The sequence below is a fragment of the Pagrus major genome, chromosome 8 (genome assembly GCF_040436345.1).
Source record: "Pagrus major chromosome 8, Pma_NU_1.0".
In the NCBI taxonomy this organism is placed as follows: Eukaryota; Metazoa; Chordata; class Actinopteri; order Spariformes; family Sparidae; genus Pagrus; species Pagrus major.
This window is the reverse complement of record NC_133222.1, coordinates 28,530,343-28,547,746: the sequence shown is the minus strand read 5'-3', so window position 1 is coordinate 28,547,746 and position 17,404 is coordinate 28,530,343. Positions and strand designations below refer to the sequence as shown.

The 17,404-nt window shown below is 41.6% G+C and overlaps 1 protein-coding gene across 1 annotated transcript in view; it reads right to left on the bottom strand.

Moving 5' to 3' along the window:
* Positions 1-17,404, bottom strand: part of mbtps1 (membrane-bound transcription factor peptidase, site 1) — a 29,252-nt gene that overhangs the window by 10,532 nt on the left and 1,316 nt on the right. Inside the window, exons 2-11 of the mRNA XM_073472187.1 lie at positions 12,754-13,344; positions 10,881-11,144; positions 7,824-8,039; positions 7,450-7,560; positions 7,171-7,280; positions 6,187-6,303; positions 5,461-5,528; positions 3,688-3,790; positions 2,624-2,775; positions 528-689 (exon numbers count right to left, since the gene is read on the bottom strand). Of these exons, the coding sequence (XP_073328288.1) occupies positions 528-689; positions 2,624-2,775; positions 3,688-3,790; positions 5,461-5,528; positions 6,187-6,303; positions 7,171-7,280; positions 7,450-7,560; positions 7,824-8,039; positions 10,881-11,144; positions 12,754-12,958 (1,508 nt within the window). The 5' untranslated portion in view covers positions 12,959-13,344. The remainder of the gene's footprint in view (positions 1-527; positions 690-2,623; positions 2,776-3,687; positions 3,791-5,460; positions 5,529-6,186; positions 6,304-7,170; positions 7,281-7,449; positions 7,561-7,823; positions 8,040-10,880; positions 11,145-12,753; positions 13,345-17,404) is intronic.

Below are 17,404 nucleotides of genomic sequence, written 5' to 3'. Positions count from 1 at the left end.
TTACAGGTCTTGGGGAGCACTGCTGCATATGTGAAAAAGTAGTATAAAGCCTTTTGTGGCTCCAGAGGAAGCTGCATGTGATCTGATAAACTGCCTCCAGTGATGTCACTCAGTGGCTAGGTTGCATTGTGGGTAATGTAGATGCCAGGTTTTGAAGAGCTGGCTCTGCTGTATCAATTTTGATCATTTGTTTTTAAACTGTCCATAATGAAAGCAACAGTGTCACAGGAGTGCAATAGACCAGTGGACCGCTTTTCAAAACCTGCCGTACATTGCCAAGTATTACCCACAATGCAACGTAGTGAGTGACATCACCTTAGGGAATTTATCAGATCACATGCAGCTTCCTCTGGAGCCGCAAAAGGCTTTACACTACTTGTTCACATATGCAGCAGTATTCCCCAAGACCTGTCAACACTCTATAATGTGTAAAATAGGTGGAGTTAACCTTTAACATAGCCTAATGTCTGTACATGGCTGCTCACTGAGGAGCTCGGTGTGGTATCTGTGTGCACGGAGACATGTACCTGGCCTGAGGTCTGTAACTGTTGAGGATCTGGTAGGCTCTGATCAGGTCTAGTTTTCCGTGGCCCTGCTCGAACATGTTGACACCTGGCAGCCTGCGGGCCGAGGCGATCAGAGCCTGCTTCATGGAGGCCGGGTTCACCAGCTCCCTGTTCAGGACGGTGCTGGAGGACAGAGGAGGGCAGGTCAGATTAGTTTGTCTGCTGGTATCAGATTCTACAGCTTTTAATTTAGAGCAGTGCTGCAGGAAAGAGGAGTGTGTGTGTGTGTGTGTGTGACTCTCCTGGGAGAAGGGAGAGGCGTCTGTTGTCAACAAGGGTATGATCTTTAATCCAGCAACACAAGCTCAAAAACAGGCTCAGTTACGGCTTTGTAACAAGAGGGCTTTCACAGACTGAAGACATGATATCGACAGACTGTGAATAATACCCAACATTAATCAGTGACACACCTCCTTCCTCTGGGACACATTTCACTGCCTGCTCATGTAGGATTTCAGCACAAGAGATAATTACACCATGCAGAGTTTTAAACAACCTCACATGTATCCTCTGATGTCAAACCTCTCTACAGGTCAGCTACGACAGCACCCTGACTTTGAAGCTCTCAGTTGGAGCTTCATCACTTCAGCCACTGCATACAACCCTCACAGAGCTCCACGCTTCATCTCAAACTAGTGATTCTACAAGCTGTATGACGCATGTTTTCACGGCAAGACTGCCAGAATACAACCTAAAGCAGAACAACTTTGGCTGCTGAGAGCTGGATTTTGTAATTATTAGTCAGACTGCTCTGCAACCAGTGAACAGCAAAAAGTAACCAAATCTGGGATTGATTGTCTCGTCAATAGTTCCTGATCTGAATCACAATTCTGGACTATTGACAACACAAACAAACGAGACATCTGTCTTCCATTGTTAAATGAACTTGACTTAGAATCTGCAGCCATGCCAGCAGCTCTGTGAGGCTGTGTTTAACACAGTAGTGCTTTGAGCTAAATGTCATCTTGCTAACTTGCACGTATGATGTTTAACATGTTCACTGTCTCAGTTTAGAGAGTTAGTATGCTAACATTTGCTAATGAGCGTTAAACAAAGTACCGCAGAGGGGCTGAATAATTTTATGGCTATCCATCGAACAATTAGAGAGATTTCACTAAAAACCAAACTGTCAACCTGATAGCGGCACTAGAAAGCTAGGGGTCAAAAAGTCAGTCAGAAAAACAGTCGGCACACATTTTTTTCTACTAGACCAAAGTGGGTCTAGAGCAACACTGCTAGCATCGATGGAATACAGTCAGGGTTGTTTCTTAAACAGGAACTTCGATGATTTTCAACCAGCTTTGTATCACTATAATGGTGGTAGTATATGCGACTGAACAATGGTAAACTTCTCTGCATTTTGCCTGCACCCGGAGCCCCACTCTTTTACCGTCAATAAACCGCCAAATGACGCAAGACTCACAGACCAAGTGAGGGCCATCTCACCGAACTCCGATCAAACTGTCGAAACTAGGCAGCGCTGATAAACTGTAAGATTCTGTTACTACACTGCCTAAAATCTGTTCAGAAACATATTTCCGTGTACTGTTTAGCTGACAAAGATCGTGAACCAGAAGTCCCTGCCATATTGTTTTGTACTGTGAAGACAGAGGCTTTTCTTTCTAGCAGTGACATACTTCTTTACAGTAACATTATGTAACTTTTTACATTACAATAACAGCTTAGGAATCATTTTGATGGTACAGTGTCTTGTTATAGGCTGAATGATGTCTCTGTCTCAGCCCTCCATCACTTGTTTCTGCACTATGTAACTTCAGTGAGAGGGTATGATCGCAGCCTTACATACATGTTTACTTCAACATACAAGTTTTCAACACATAACATTGTTATGATGTCATGAGTTTTGTTTGTAGTTAGCACCGACATTACGTGACAGACTTTAGATTTGTATTTATGACTGTGGTGTTACACTCAGAAACTGTGGGGGGCGCCAGATCACACAAAATTCAAATTTTCCAGATTCCAGTTACTTTAATGATAAAAAATATCAAACTCCTGACACTTATAGCCAGCATGGTCCAGTTTATGATACTGACCTGGCCAGGAGAGTAACGGCACCGGCCACCACAGGAGAGGCCACACTGGTGCCAGACAGAGAGCGACAACCCTCCTTCATCCCCGATCCCCGAACGCCAGAACCGTAGGTGACGATGTCAGGCTTCACCCGGCCATAACCGCCTGGCAGCTCCTGCACAGAGAGGGGGGGGCAGAGACAGATCATGAGGTAAGGACAGAGACAAACGGAACTTCTACTGTAGTTTGCTCCTTTAGTGTGGATTGTGGCATTGTTTTGAACTGAAAGACCTAAAGCTGTAATTCAAAATTTAAAATAGCTCTTACTCACACACTTAAACGTATGTTTCAGTTCATGTCATTACGCCTACATCATGTAGTCAGAGGGGCTATTCAAAACCCTCCCAAAGCTCAAACACTGTGGAAATATAGACATCCTGCAGACATCAGGTGTTGATTGTTTATGTGATGGTGCTGACAGGGGGATCAACACCGCCACATAATACCAACAAACACAAAGGCAGAGAGACAAAGGAAGTTGCCGAGCAGAAGGAAAATGAGTAGAAGATAAAAGGGCGAGAAAAAAAAGGTTGGAAGACGAGAACAAATGAACAAAAGCGGAGAATGCTGCTGGTAAAAAGGCTGTATTTAAAAATGTTTTTGATGTATTCAGGTTGGAGAGCAGAGTGGGTGGAGTGAGTGAGTGCTGTCTGTTCCTTCTGGCCTCGTCATGGCTGGCTGAGGGTAGTTGAGGGGGCAGAGAGACTGACTGGATCAGAGAGTGAAGCCTTAATCAGATGTCTGCTTTTGGCTATGACTGATAAAAAAGTGGCGTGTGTGTGTGTGTGTGTGTGTGTGTGTGTGTGTGTGTGTGTGTGTGTGTGTGTGTGTGTGTGTGTGTGTGTGAGAATGAGACGGCTGATGGGATGTGGATGAGGGATCAGGAGCTTACATCATGGCTGACTAGCTTCTAAAGCACAAAGTAGGTCTCTGGAGTAGATGTCTGCTTTAAAACTGATAAATGATACTGCGTGTGTCTGCGTGGGACTGGGTGTGTAGCAGAGTGTGTGTTCCTGGGGTAACTCACCCAGGTCGTCATGCCTCTGGAGGAGAACCTTGCGATGTTGTCTTCAAAGTCGATCCCTCCGACCCCAATCACGTCCATCTGGTCTGCTGGGTTGTTCAGGGTGCTGAGAGAGAGAAAAGTACTTGACATCAATTACAAGACTTAAAGGAGCAATTCACAGTTCAGTCACAGCACTACAACATGCGAGTACAACAAAAACAAGAGCCTCTTTTCCCCTTTTTGTCCTGTTAATGATCTTCTATAGAGAAGCAACAGTCAGCAGTTGTTCCACAGGGCAATAAAACCAAGTTGGTTCGGAGGTCATTTGGATAATTTAAGCGGACAAAATGGCACAGGGGAAGAGGCATGTTTGCACAGTTCAACGAGGATTTCATTAAACAACAACACAGAATGTCTTTTACAATGAGAAAATATCCATTTAAACTAATGGTCATGTGATTTGTCTCCCAAACACAGTGATAATGTTGCAAGACTTAAAGTGAGAACGTGTAACTTTGCTGAAGCGGCAGCCACTGTGGCTGCAAACGGCAATTGTAGGATAATGCTGCTGGTGTTTAGCAATTCGCTAAAATGCTAAGCACCTGTAAAAGTTGAAAACGTAACGTCAACAAACTGACTCAGTCAGTTGAGTTATAGTTTGCCACAATACACTACTGGTCATGTCAGACCCAGTAAGTCAGATGAAGTGAGTGTGATGTTTTACTCAGGAACCATTTATAACAGAATGTAGGGCTGAACGATACTGGAATTAAATATATCATTGAATTTTAAAAAATCAGGAGCTTCCTCCAGAAATTTGAAGAGCTCTGTTCTGGACTGATGGAGCTGAATTTGTACAAAACTGGATTTTATTAAACAACCAGTGCTGCCCAATTCTGTTTGATAAATTGATCAAGAACTAGAAAATTCATCTCCTGCCAAAAAATACAGTGTAAATGCTGACATGCCCACAGCTGGAGATGCAGAAATTGACTTAAACTGCTGATCTTACAGTCTTGTGTACATGAGCTTTATGCTCCAACCACTTGGCCACTGAGCAGGACTTCCAAGTGTACTGTATACTTTTATACACATATACTGTCAGTATGTGTGTATAAAAAAAATGAATTAAAGTCATAATATGGCTTGGCTTTATTGTGACAAGAAGGAATGACAGGAAGAGGGGATGACATGCAGCAAAAAGCCAAAGAGTGGATTTGAACCCAGCCTCTGTTCATGGGCTTTTACACCGATTGAGCTACTGAGGCATTCCTGAGATGTGGAATATTTTAACATTGACTGTCCGTCCGGCCACAGCTATAATCAAAGCGGAGGGATAAGAAGTGCAAGACGTTTTTGCTAAAATTGACAGCTTCCTAGCTACTGTAACCAGCAGGGCTGACAGTGTTTGCTGTAAGTCTGCTCACTCAAACTCCACAAAAAAGGACTGAACAGCCTCCTGCATGCTCACTGTCGCATCAGTCTCACTTATAGTTTATACATGTATAATGTCTTCAGACAGCCAAAAATCAGAAAAAATGTATAACTAATGATACTGTCAAAAGTAGGTGAGAAAAATATTCAAGACCTTTCTAAATTAATTTTAAAAAGAGAAGATCTTCTGTTGAACTGACTTCATTCTGTTTAAAACACATCTCAAGACCTGTAGAGAGCCTGACTGAAACAGGAGTGAGAGCTTTACAGATCACACTATTTTAGGATTAAGTGTTCGCTCAAAAGTCCTTTTTCACAAGTTCGGTTTTGATTTTTTAAAAGTTGAAGTGATTAACATACCCATACAGAGGTCCATCATTGCCGATAGCAGAGACCATGATCACTCTGTTGGCAGTGAGCTCCCACACCTGTCAATCAAACAAAAAAAATGCAGCGAGTCAGTGTGGGAGGAATTCTTCCAGTGGGTTACATTTAATTACAGCTTTTATTTTTCTTTACTGGGACAGCAATGAGGTCACACAGAGGACAGAGTACACCAGAACAGACTGTGACTTTTCCAGAGACATGGATGTGTCTTACTGTCACAACTCTGACTGACACTGAAATCTTTATGACACACTGATCCACTAATGTGATTCACAAAAGGTGCTGTAAATGGGCAAATGCACTTGTCAGCCTGTAACAGCAAGACATATTTTGTTTAATGCAGATAGCAGATGGTATGTAGTTGTGGTGCTCATCTGTGAGCAGTGAACATGTTGCAGAGCAGTGTTCGAATGATGCTGTGCACCTGGTTTGACCCGTTTTCACTGACAGTTGACCTGCAGATTTTCCGGCTCATTAACACACTGTGTGAGGGTGTAACTGAGAGGGAGAGAGCTGTTCTGTGAACCATTTTATGTCTATGAGCATCATTAACATCTAAATATCTGCTACCTGTTCTCATCGACCTGCTCATCGTAATATCAGTCAAAGTTTTTCAGATGCTACTCAGTGACTGGAGCATTTTTGTCTTTGTGACAATATACCCGTCAATGTTTCCAGATTAAAACTAGTGTCTTTTACCTTGTCAACAAAGGGGTGGTCCATGAAGTCAGGCCCTCCAATGCTGAGGTTGAGAACGTCAATCTTCTTCAGGATGGCGTAATTGAAAGCATCCAGGAACCATGATGTGTACGATACCTGGGAGGTGATGACAGACAAACATCTCATATAATCTCATGTAGTCCAAAGCATCTAAAACGTGATTTAATCTGGTTTAATAGAGGTTTGATATGTCACTGACTTGTGGAGAGGGGTTACTAAATTAGTGTTGTCAGAGTTTCTGTTTATATTTTGTTGCTGGATCAAACAGTAGAACTCCTGTCCATTGTTTTATTTAACCTTTATATTATGAGGAAAATTCCCATTGAGATTCAAAATCTCTTTTATAAAGGAGTCCTGGCCAAGACAGCAGCATAAACAGTTTCACATAAAGGAACAAACAACAATTTAAAAACAAGCAACATACAACAAAAAAACGACACTGGAAATACTGACATACATTTAAGATGTTTGGATAGAAAAGTGAATCCTGAATTTAACAGGTAATACACAGCACTGCCTGATGATATCATTTAAAAGTTATAGTTCAATATCTTGGAAAATACAAATACTGCTTTTTTTAAATGATTGAAAACACTATCATGTCTGTCCTTTCGACACAAAGCTACAGCTAGCAACCAGGTAGCTTAGCTTACAATAAAGCTAAAGAAGAGGAAACAGGTACAAAGTGAACAGTCTACACACCACCACCTCTAAAGTTAATGAATTAACATTTCATACCTGTTTTTCAATCCATACAAATCTAGAGTAAAGATGGCAATTTGTGGTTTCACAGAGGTTCTGTGCTGCACACGGATTACTCAAAACTACTGAACTATTCCTTTAAGTTAGCAAATCTTCTATTGCAAATATATATATTTCTTTGCCCTTTCATAACTTTGGTTGTTTTTCCCATATACTACTACAACTGTAAAGCCCAGTGGTGTGTTGGGAGAATGTTTATACCTGGTTGTTGGTGAACACTCTGAAGATGTGCAGCTCAGAGTCGGGAGCGAAGCCCTGACACTCCCTCATGCTGGCTATCACTCCTGCTACAAATGTACCGTGGCCCAGACCTGAAAAACAGGAAGAGATTGATCGTCATCCAACAATCATTATCTCTCTCTCACACACACATACACTTTTTCGGTCTTGTTCCAACACTCCCAGCACAACTTCAGCCAACTTTTGGGCTTCAGTACCAGCCATTATCAAATTATCACCACCACTGTTCTTCCTCCTCACCGTCATCCAGTGTCTTTTCATTAGTCCAGTTGGTCCTCTCCTTCACGTTCTTAAAATGTGGGTGCTTCTCGCTGAGGCCTGTATCAAACACTGCCACCTTCACACCAGAACCTGTACACACGCAACAGACAGGTGAAATCGATTTCATTTATAACATGTCAATAATAACATCAGGTTGCCAGAAGAGCATTCTACTTTTAAGATCAAAAACAAATAAAAGATGTCCTCTCTTAGTTTTTCTGTCATGAGCCTTCTTTCATTATAATCAGTCCTTCATTTCTGTTTGATCATGTAAACATTTAGCGCAGATGTTTGGTCGAGACCCCATCACCCTGGCCCTCTAATCAGAGAAATCAAAAGGTCCGAGGTCTCACCCGTGTGTCCCATCTGCCAGAGAACGTCTGCCTGCAGGATCTGGGCGACGTGGCGGGGGATGGCCCGCAGCAGACGCCGGCTGGAGTGGCGACCAGTGGCGTGCCAGAAACCCGAGCCCAGCGACAGGCTGGTCCGTCGGAAAGGCCGTGATGACTGCCACGACTGCCATTTTTGCGTCCCGCGGGTGGCGTTGCAGGGCGCTGCAGGTTCGGGTGCTATGGAGACAGAACACAGGCGAATGTGTTACAGCAAAGTTGAAATGAAGTCTTCTACATTCTGTATTCAGGTAACTCCAGGTTTATATTTTAGATGATCATGCTCATTCTGCTGAGATGATCACCTCAGCAGATGACACAATCTCCCTGTTGACCTGATCAGGCTCATCACGTTCTGATGCCTCATTTCATCTCATTTCTCCCCCCTTCTTTCTTTGTGTCTCTCTCCCTCCTTCCATCTCTTGGCTATGATGTGAGGCTGATCACTCGGCCTCATTTCAGCGAATCTTATCACAATCCGAATCACTTGGACGGAGCAAATTATCAGGAGGTCATTAGCAGACAGCAGCGGAGCCCTGCGGTCTTTTATACCTTTAGATTAGGAGTGAGGTCTTCTCTCTTATCTCTCCTAACAATTCATTACCTCACTGGGCAGCTGCTTCAAATTAACTCATCTAACAAGTATCCAGTGAACGTGGCATAGCCCTATTTTACTCTACAACCAGATTTAAGGTGTATCTAGAGTCATCTACACTCCCAGGAGACGGTGTGAGGACACTACAGCCACCTTCAAAACACTGACCGCTTCAATTTGAATTCAGTGCACGTCATGTAAATAATTTCCGACACATACGCCTGCTCTCTCATGCGTTCAGAATACATTCACACAGTTCTGTTAATAAACAAACCATTTGGTCACTTATTGAGCTAAACATAGCAACACGTGCTCTGCAGTATTTCCATTAGCTTCTCTAGAGTGCACCGGGTGGTTTAAGCTTTTTGAATACAGTCTATGTCTGCAAAATGTGGATAACCAGTGGTACTGTCACCTTACAACCTCAGCTATCTGTTTTTGTGTTACAGTCCCTTGCATTATTTAAATTGCATTTTTTAAATCACATTTGCACATAAAGGATTGTGCAAAATCTACAACTCCAGCTGTTTCAATAATCACACTATGTGAGAGAAGAATGTGTATTAAGTATGGACAAAAGAGGTTAAGGTCAATTTTGTAAGAATTTCTACAGCTGTGTGTGATGTAACTTCATCATCTGGATCTGGATCTGGAAAAGGGTTTGAAATGAACATGAACTTGAAATGAGGTCACAGAAAATCTCTGACAGAGGTGAAAAAAAGGTGAGAGAACGTTGGAATATTTAAGAGAATTCAAATACATTTTGAAAATGTGTTGTTTGAGGCAAGTTTTTAGCTGAAAGTATGAATGTTTAAAGAGACGTCATGAGTCACACACACTGTATTATTTTGTCTGTTTTCCTGTGATAATGAGTTCAATTTGAATTGTTTTTTTTCAAGATCACAAAATAACAAATGTTATGAGAGATGTCCAGAGATGAAGAGATCATTTATCATGAGAAAACCAAAGATTCATAAGATTGAACCATGACACACACATTGCTCTGTGGGGTGGGTTTGGGAATTTGAAAAGTGAGCCGTAATAACTTTTTAAAAACGTTTGCCATTTGAATGTTTTACCTTTTGATTTGATACGAGGGTATTTACATTATAGCTACTGTAAGGGATGGGTGTAACAACAGAATTAATATCTAGTGCTTTTTTCTACACAGACTTTGTAAAGTGAGACACTTGTGAGAAATAGCTGGCTAGTGGTCGATATGTCATGTTTGTAAGTCTGTGACAGATAGCATAACAGTGTAAGCAGCTCTAAATCTTTCCATTCAGTGTAGAGACAGGGCAGAATGACACAACAGTCTTACGTACAGTGACCAACCCAAAGCAGATGGGTTACTGTACAGTAGACTACGACCTCTCGTCATAGGGAAAACAGACTGCCCACATTGGTGGGAGCTTGGTATACTGTATGTAAATGAATAACACTACAGTACAGTCTGATGCATTGATCATTAAAGGGTACATTATTAGCTTAAATTAGTTGCTACACTTGTCAAGACGCCTTCTATGCATGTGCATGGCACTGCTGATTTAATAAACATTAATCTGTAAGTGATAAAAGCGAGCAGCCTTTAGTTTTCTTGTGATAACAGATTAATTTATCCCATTATTCAGGATAACAATGCTTATTTTCTTGTGATAAAGAGATAAATTAATCTGTTATCGTGAGAAAACAATCTTTGTTATCTGGAGATAAAGTAATAATTAACTCATGAACTGGAGATAATGGTATGGTTAAAAAAATAATTGTACCTATGGCTTTTAAGGGCTGAACATTTTGAAACACAGTAAAATAAAGTATAAAAACTAATAAACTATTCCTACTAATTGACTGAGACAAAGCAGTAATCCTTTTGTTGAGTTTAGAAACTGGGATCCAGATCTTGACAGGGATTTAAAACTGTGTCGGACAAAGAACTTCTTCATTGTTCTTCAACACATAAAAGGCTTCATGTGCTATACATGGCCTCCACACATGTGTACACAAGCAGGCTGGGGGCACACTGAAGGCTTTCTTCCAGTGCCAGGCCCAAGATGTGCCCCACCCTGCCCCCATCGAGGCAAACCCCACCACACTGACTCACCTACTCCCTCCCACGGTGAGCAAACACAGACGTTCTCTGTCTTTCCTCCCATCCCCCAACAAGACACACACTTACACGCACAACCTTACCAGCATCGCCCCCCCAAAGTTGGCCTGCACTTCACATGAAGATACACAATCCTTACTTACAGCACAAACACAGCGGAGACAGAAATGCATCCAAACAAGGAGACATTCTGTGAGCTGCAGCAGACAAACAGCTTTCTGTATCTCTGCACAGTTTTATATTTCTCGGGTGGACGTGCCAACCTCGGAGACACTGTGATCCTTTCTCCCACACAATCACACCATATTGTCAGACTTACAGGGAAAGTACTTGAGCTTGCGGAACACTTTGCGCTGCGGCGTCACCCTCTTGATGTAAGGGTGGTCCTCTAAGGTCAGCAGGCTGCTGGGTGATGCTTGGCGGATGTGGACCAGCTCGAAGTCGCTGGGGAAGTCGGAGGCGGGGTTTTCTCTGGGAACGATGTGCCACTCCAGCGCTCCGTCCCCGGCGTTCCGCAGGGCGCTGCTGATGTACAGGCTGCGAGCTTTGGCTGAGAAATAGCCCGTAAATCCTATGATGTACTCTGCACAGAGAGAGAGAGGGAGGAGGATGTTTTAAAGACTAGACTGGCCAGGAGATGTGTTAATAAACCGTGTGTATTGAGGTGAACAATATTTTATATTAAAGCAGATATTTGAATGTTCGAACACATCCACACTGCTGGCTGCTGATGACAGTACAGTAAATACAGCTTTTCTTTCTGTCCCTGACAGATGACTGATTCAGTAAACAGCAAAAACATTCTATTGATTAGTTTTGAAACAGGAAAAACGAGTCCGATTGATTTTGGTATTTATAGAATCTATATGAAAAGGACAGAGCCTGAATAACAGGTTGTGTAAACTAGCTGGGTGGGGTGTGTTATATTCTCAGCTCAGCACAACAACTACACAGTTACCATTTAACTGAGCTGTATGTAGTATTAAGTACCTGCAATATTATCAGTTTGAAATGACCTCGTTGCATTTAGGCCTGTCACAGTAACTACTTTATGTTTGAACATTTATCATCCCAGACATAACTGTGATAAATGATACTAGTGCTATTTTAAGACAATGTCATGCCACTGATCTAATGATAGTATAATAGTATTATAATACAAAAACACCATTACAAAGAACAATTGAGCTTTTATCTCTCATTATTCAGACAATATTGGAATTGAAATTTGAAAACGATATTTAAATATAAACACATAAAATAAATGAAATAAATTTAACCCATGCAACCGACACAATAAATAACACACTGTTAACACAACGGGCAACATCGAGGTCAGCAGGACGGTCCAGGTCAGGTAATAAGTCGATGACATAACTATCGTGACAGGCCTTGTTTACAATACAGCTACAGAAAGAACTAATAAAAGAACTAATAAAAGCATTTCTTCATGAATGAATTTCAGTCACACGTATCTGCTCATGTTCTCGAGGTTCAAACTTTCTTTACTTCCACATCATTTTGTTTGCTTGATGTTGATTCAACAAAATCCCAAGCACTTCTAGTATATTGATCTGCAGTCTACTATAAGCAGCTCCAAGAGAGCAGCTGTGGCTGAAGCATCTTGCCAATAAAACTTCAGCAGTGATGGTTGAGAGAAAGATTTTGAGAATCCATGTATCATAAATGTTGTCTTCTCCTGGTTTTAAAGACTGCATTACAGTAAAGTGATGGACTTACCAGACTGTTCTACTTGTCATTATATTCACATTACTGATGATTATTTATAAAAGAAATCTTGTTCTGTTAACATTTTGTGCATATCAAGGTATTATTGAGTGTTTTTGAGGAAAACTTTAAAATATGGAGATATACACTGTATATCATGATATAGAATAAAAATATTATTATTTTATGGCCATATCACCCAATATAGTGATACTGCATTATGTAAAACTTAACAAAGATAAAGAGATTTGATTGTCTTAGATTCTCAATATTAAAAGGACTCCAGTAACTTTTGGATAAGGGGTGTAACATTGGGACAGCCCTACCATTGTTATTTGGGACTTCCCCACAGAATCTAGCAAAATCTACCACCTCCAGCTCTTTAAAATAATTAGAGCTGTTAAATATAGCTTATAGAGACACAACCTAAAACATCTTTACCACTTTGAACAATTTCTTCTTACCATGCTCTACCACCTTGGAGGAAAACTCCAGTTTGAGGGTTAACTGGGAGGAGCAGTTAGACCCGGATGACGAAGGCAGGGGCTCAGAGTTGGTGGCGTGGTCGGAGCCAGATTTGGCTCCTCCTGTTGGCTCCATCCCCACCAGAGGTAGGAAGCCCACCAGCAGCCCCAAAAGCATGGATGCCCACACAGGAAGCAGGAGCATTTTGAGTTGTAGCGTAGCACCAAGTATCAGTTTGATGCAGCTCTATGAAGCTCTAGCAGCAGGTGCGCTGATACAGATGAAAAATGAGCAGCTAAAACCTGGTTCAGGGTCAGGGGTTAGGAAACAGCATTTCAGGTCCAAAGCTCCAAAAATGAGTCCATACTGCAAACGGCCTGAGCAGCTAGATTAATTTCTTTCTGCGTTTTCTCTCCATGGCGGTGGTCCAGGGTGGAGGTCAGTGGCACTGCCAGAGGGGGAACATAGTTGCCATGTTGAGAACCGGAGGAGGCAACCAGTACGAGCGGTGGATGATGTGAGGAGGCTGGGAGCAGTGACGGAGGACGAGGCTGGTGTCGGTTCAACTGCAGTCCTTTTCCTGTTTGTATCTGACAGGCAAAGAGAAAAAATATTATTCATTCCCATCACTTGAGATTAATGGAGAATTGATTTTGCGAGCCTGCAAACACATACTGTAAGCATATTGAATTAAATCTCCATTAGTTCCACAGCTGTGGCTGTAAAGTTAAATCTGAATTTAATGGCTGAAATCCAAGATTCAGATTAAAGCACGACAATACTGTTGTTTTGTGGCCAGTAACTCCCAATCAATATTCAAGAATAATTCAATTATAATAACTATTAATCATAAAAACTCATAAAACACACACAAACAACATTTTTGGCAATGAATACTCCTTGTTTAATGTTATTAGGTTTAATGTTTAATGTGGGGCAGATATTTTATAGTGGTAGTAAAGATGATGGTCACAGTATATACACAATGAAAGTAAAGTTAACTGGGTGTCAAATTATTCTAATAATAATACAATTAAATAAGTAAAAAACATAAATACAACAAAAATATAGTAAAGTGAGCCTCGGCTAACTGCTGACTACTTGTTAAGTGGCAATGACAGGATAGTAAATGTCAACAGTTGAACTCTGAGTAGCACAAGTATAAAAGAATCATTAAGTCAGAAAACTGAGTCAGTAATGTCACTTACACAGCTGCAGAGATTTTAAGTTTGCTCTTATTAGCATCCATAAGATACAGATCATACCAGAACAAGTTGTAACAGCAGGACAGAGAGTACTGAAATGAGCACTGGTGTGTTTTATAGCTGCTCAACTTTTCATCTGTAGGAGGAAGACTGTGTTACTGTTTTTTTCTCTGGGTTCAGTCTCACTTATTCTCAGATTTAAGACAAATTAAGAATCATAACAATGTAGCCTAGAAACATTTAATGCTGCACTTTAATGCTGTTCAACTTCTTTCTGCGTATTTCTGCCAGTATAAATGCAATGAAAATATGACTATATCAGCCCTGATGTATCAGTCAGGCTAAATCTTTATCATCCTTTGCTTCAAGTATATCTGTCTATTGAAATTAATTAATGTTCATGTGGCCTTGAGATCTGCTGCTGACTGACAAACGTAATCAAGGTAAAAATCATCACTTTTGGATGGATAAGAAATGTTTTTATTCCCTAGCCCCCTACAACACAAACAACCTTACAGAGGCTGTGTGTCCTGCAGCGTTCAGAGAAAGGAGAGCTTCCCCCGCTCTGCCGAGGGGAAGGAAGGGAGGTGTTGTGTGCAGAAAGATGCAGAATGTAGAATGACCCACTCCTTCCCAGGGTTGCAGCGGTTAACCGGTTTCAAGGTGTGCCATGATTGTATGAAAACTGAAAATTTATTGTACAGGAATAACTTTTTTTTCTTTTTTTACAGTCGTAGAAAATCTCTTAACATCTTGACGGCAATCAATAAACAAAATTCTCTGACAATTAAGTAAAAAGATTCCACTATCTGTGGATGTTGCAGGCCTCTAATAAGCCCATCAAATTGTCTCCTTTGGCCCTTATGAAAAGATTGGACAGGCTACCTGTGACAGCTGCTAACTGAGTAGCACAAAGCACACAACCCCTGAGCCAAGCTAACCCAGCACACACCGGCAGCATTAAGGGATAAGTGTTGCACCAGGTCGCATTTTCAGACTGGGGTACATTTGTGACGGCTATTCTGCTTGTGTTGACATGACTGTGGCATTTCCGCATGTTTATTTTTGTGTTAATTAGACTAAAAAGATCTAAAACTAAAACATCTCCCAGCTGGCCAGTGAGCTCTGCTGGGTATACGGTGTAGTCAGGTAGTGCACGTTCAGAGGAGTGTTTCAGAGGAGCGGCTTTGAAGAAAGGCCTGGAGGAAGATTTATCTTGCTCTATCTGCATTTTACAATCTTACCAACCCTAGCTTTAATAATTGTGTGATAACGTATACGCTGATACCGTGAAACTATGATGTTTTCTGACATATGTGTTTATAACACTGTGAAAATCTCATACAGATGCATCCCGACTCCTTCCTCATTTAGCCACCCATGAAGCGTCTGTGCTGCCCTCAGGGAACACTCCTGTTACTAGAGAGAGCATGCACACCAAGATAAACCTTTATCTTACCTGCAAGGATGACGGGGCTCACTGAGTTATACAGCCAACAACAACCGGCTGTAGTCCAATTGATACACGATGAGCTGCTTTAAAACAAAATAATCTAAAATATCTTTCTGCTGCAATGAAACCCATCCTGCATCCTACAAAGGACTCTGGGTAGAAAAACACCTCACACACACTACAGACCATACACAGACCGGCATGAATAGAATTAGCTAGGCTGCCTCAACTGACCTGAAAGTGTGTGATATACGATTCCCTAACACACACACACACACACACACACACACACACACACACACACAGTCCTGTTTCCTTCTGGGCTGCATCAAAAGGGAAGTTCTGGCCAGGTACAGGATCATTTCCCAGTGGCCCAAGGCTCGAACAGCCCCGTAATGAAATACACATCAACACACACACACAGCTACGACTAGACACAAAAGAATATACACACATACATTTGCCGAGCTCAACACCAGAGCTCATGAGAAAAAGCTCCACACTGATTGAGGGTCCGGCCCAGGTTACATAAGGCGACCTCCCTTCCTGTAACTGCCCCCCACTGTACACCAGAGGACGTGCTTTCAGCTGCTACACAATACCAATACGTGTTATTTTGCTCATTTACGAAACTCTCCTAATTTTTAAGCGCCCACCCATCCTCATTTTGGGATTGATGTATCGATTAGCCTTCACACAACCCTCTCAGTGACTGGACTGCTGTTTAGCAGCTGCTCTCTAGCTGCCAAGCTTTACTGCTGGCCAGAGCACGTGTGCAACATGTTCCATCCCTGAGTGTGCAGCTACACAGTGAACAATATGCACGTGTGTGTATACCTTCAGTCTGTTTTATTCAAGCAGGCACGCCACAAATCTATTGTCTACAAAGCACACACTCCCATCCAAAGATGAAAACAGGTTAGCCACCCATTATTATTGTGAACACACACCAGTGTGTGTGTGTGTGTGTGTGTGTGATACCTGATAGCAGACATTCTCATTGTTTTTTTGCTATTAAGAGAGAAGCTCAAACACACATAGATTTACATGGTACAGGAGTGTATACACAAGTCCAGATTCTGTTCAGTCCTAAGGTATACTTGTGGTGAAGATATTTAACCCTGATTCTAACTTAGTAAGTAATTTAAAGGAAAAGTTCACCCAAGAATGATAATGTAGTCATTATGTAGTCACCCTGAAGCAGATGGAAAGTCAGGTAAAGTTTCTAAATATATTTCTAGAGCATCCATGCAAAACAGCGTTGTAGCATTCTCCTCAACAACTGAAGTAGATGGGAACTAAAATGTCAATAAACAACTGAAAGGAAAACATAAAATAGCTCCATAGAACTCATCCGGCATAATCATCATCTGCAGATGCCTCGAGATCCCACACTGATTTGAAAAGACATTTTGACACCCTTTGTAAATACAAAATCTCTGCTATCTCTCAATCTCTGCTAAGCTAAAAGTGTTAGCACACACCCTGTCTGAAGTGGGTGCACAAGCTTGACGGTACGTTGAGGGTGTAGATAACATCTTTTCAAATCAATATGGGATCATGTGGCTTCTGGAGACTTTTTTGTGGTTGTTTTGTTACATTTTCAAACAGGTCCCCGTCTTCTTCAGTGGTTCAGGAGAATGCTGCAACGCTGTTTTGCTGTGAAGCTCCAGAAATGTTTCTTAGACTGCAAAACTACACCTGGCTTCCCATCAGCATGAGGGTGAGTGGATAATACATTAATTTTCATTTGTGAGTGAACTGTTCCTTTAAGCCATCTGGTTCCTCCTGTTGATGCCCTCATCTCCTCCATAGAGACTGTAGGAACACTAGCAAACATCACTTATTATACATTCCAGCAGCCCTTTCAGGTTGAAGGATATTATCAGGTTTATATTAATCATAAATTACACACAAACCTCATCCTCACTTCCACTGTACGTGTGTGGTCAGATGGCTACCCTCCTCCTTAATGATATAGCAGATAAACTC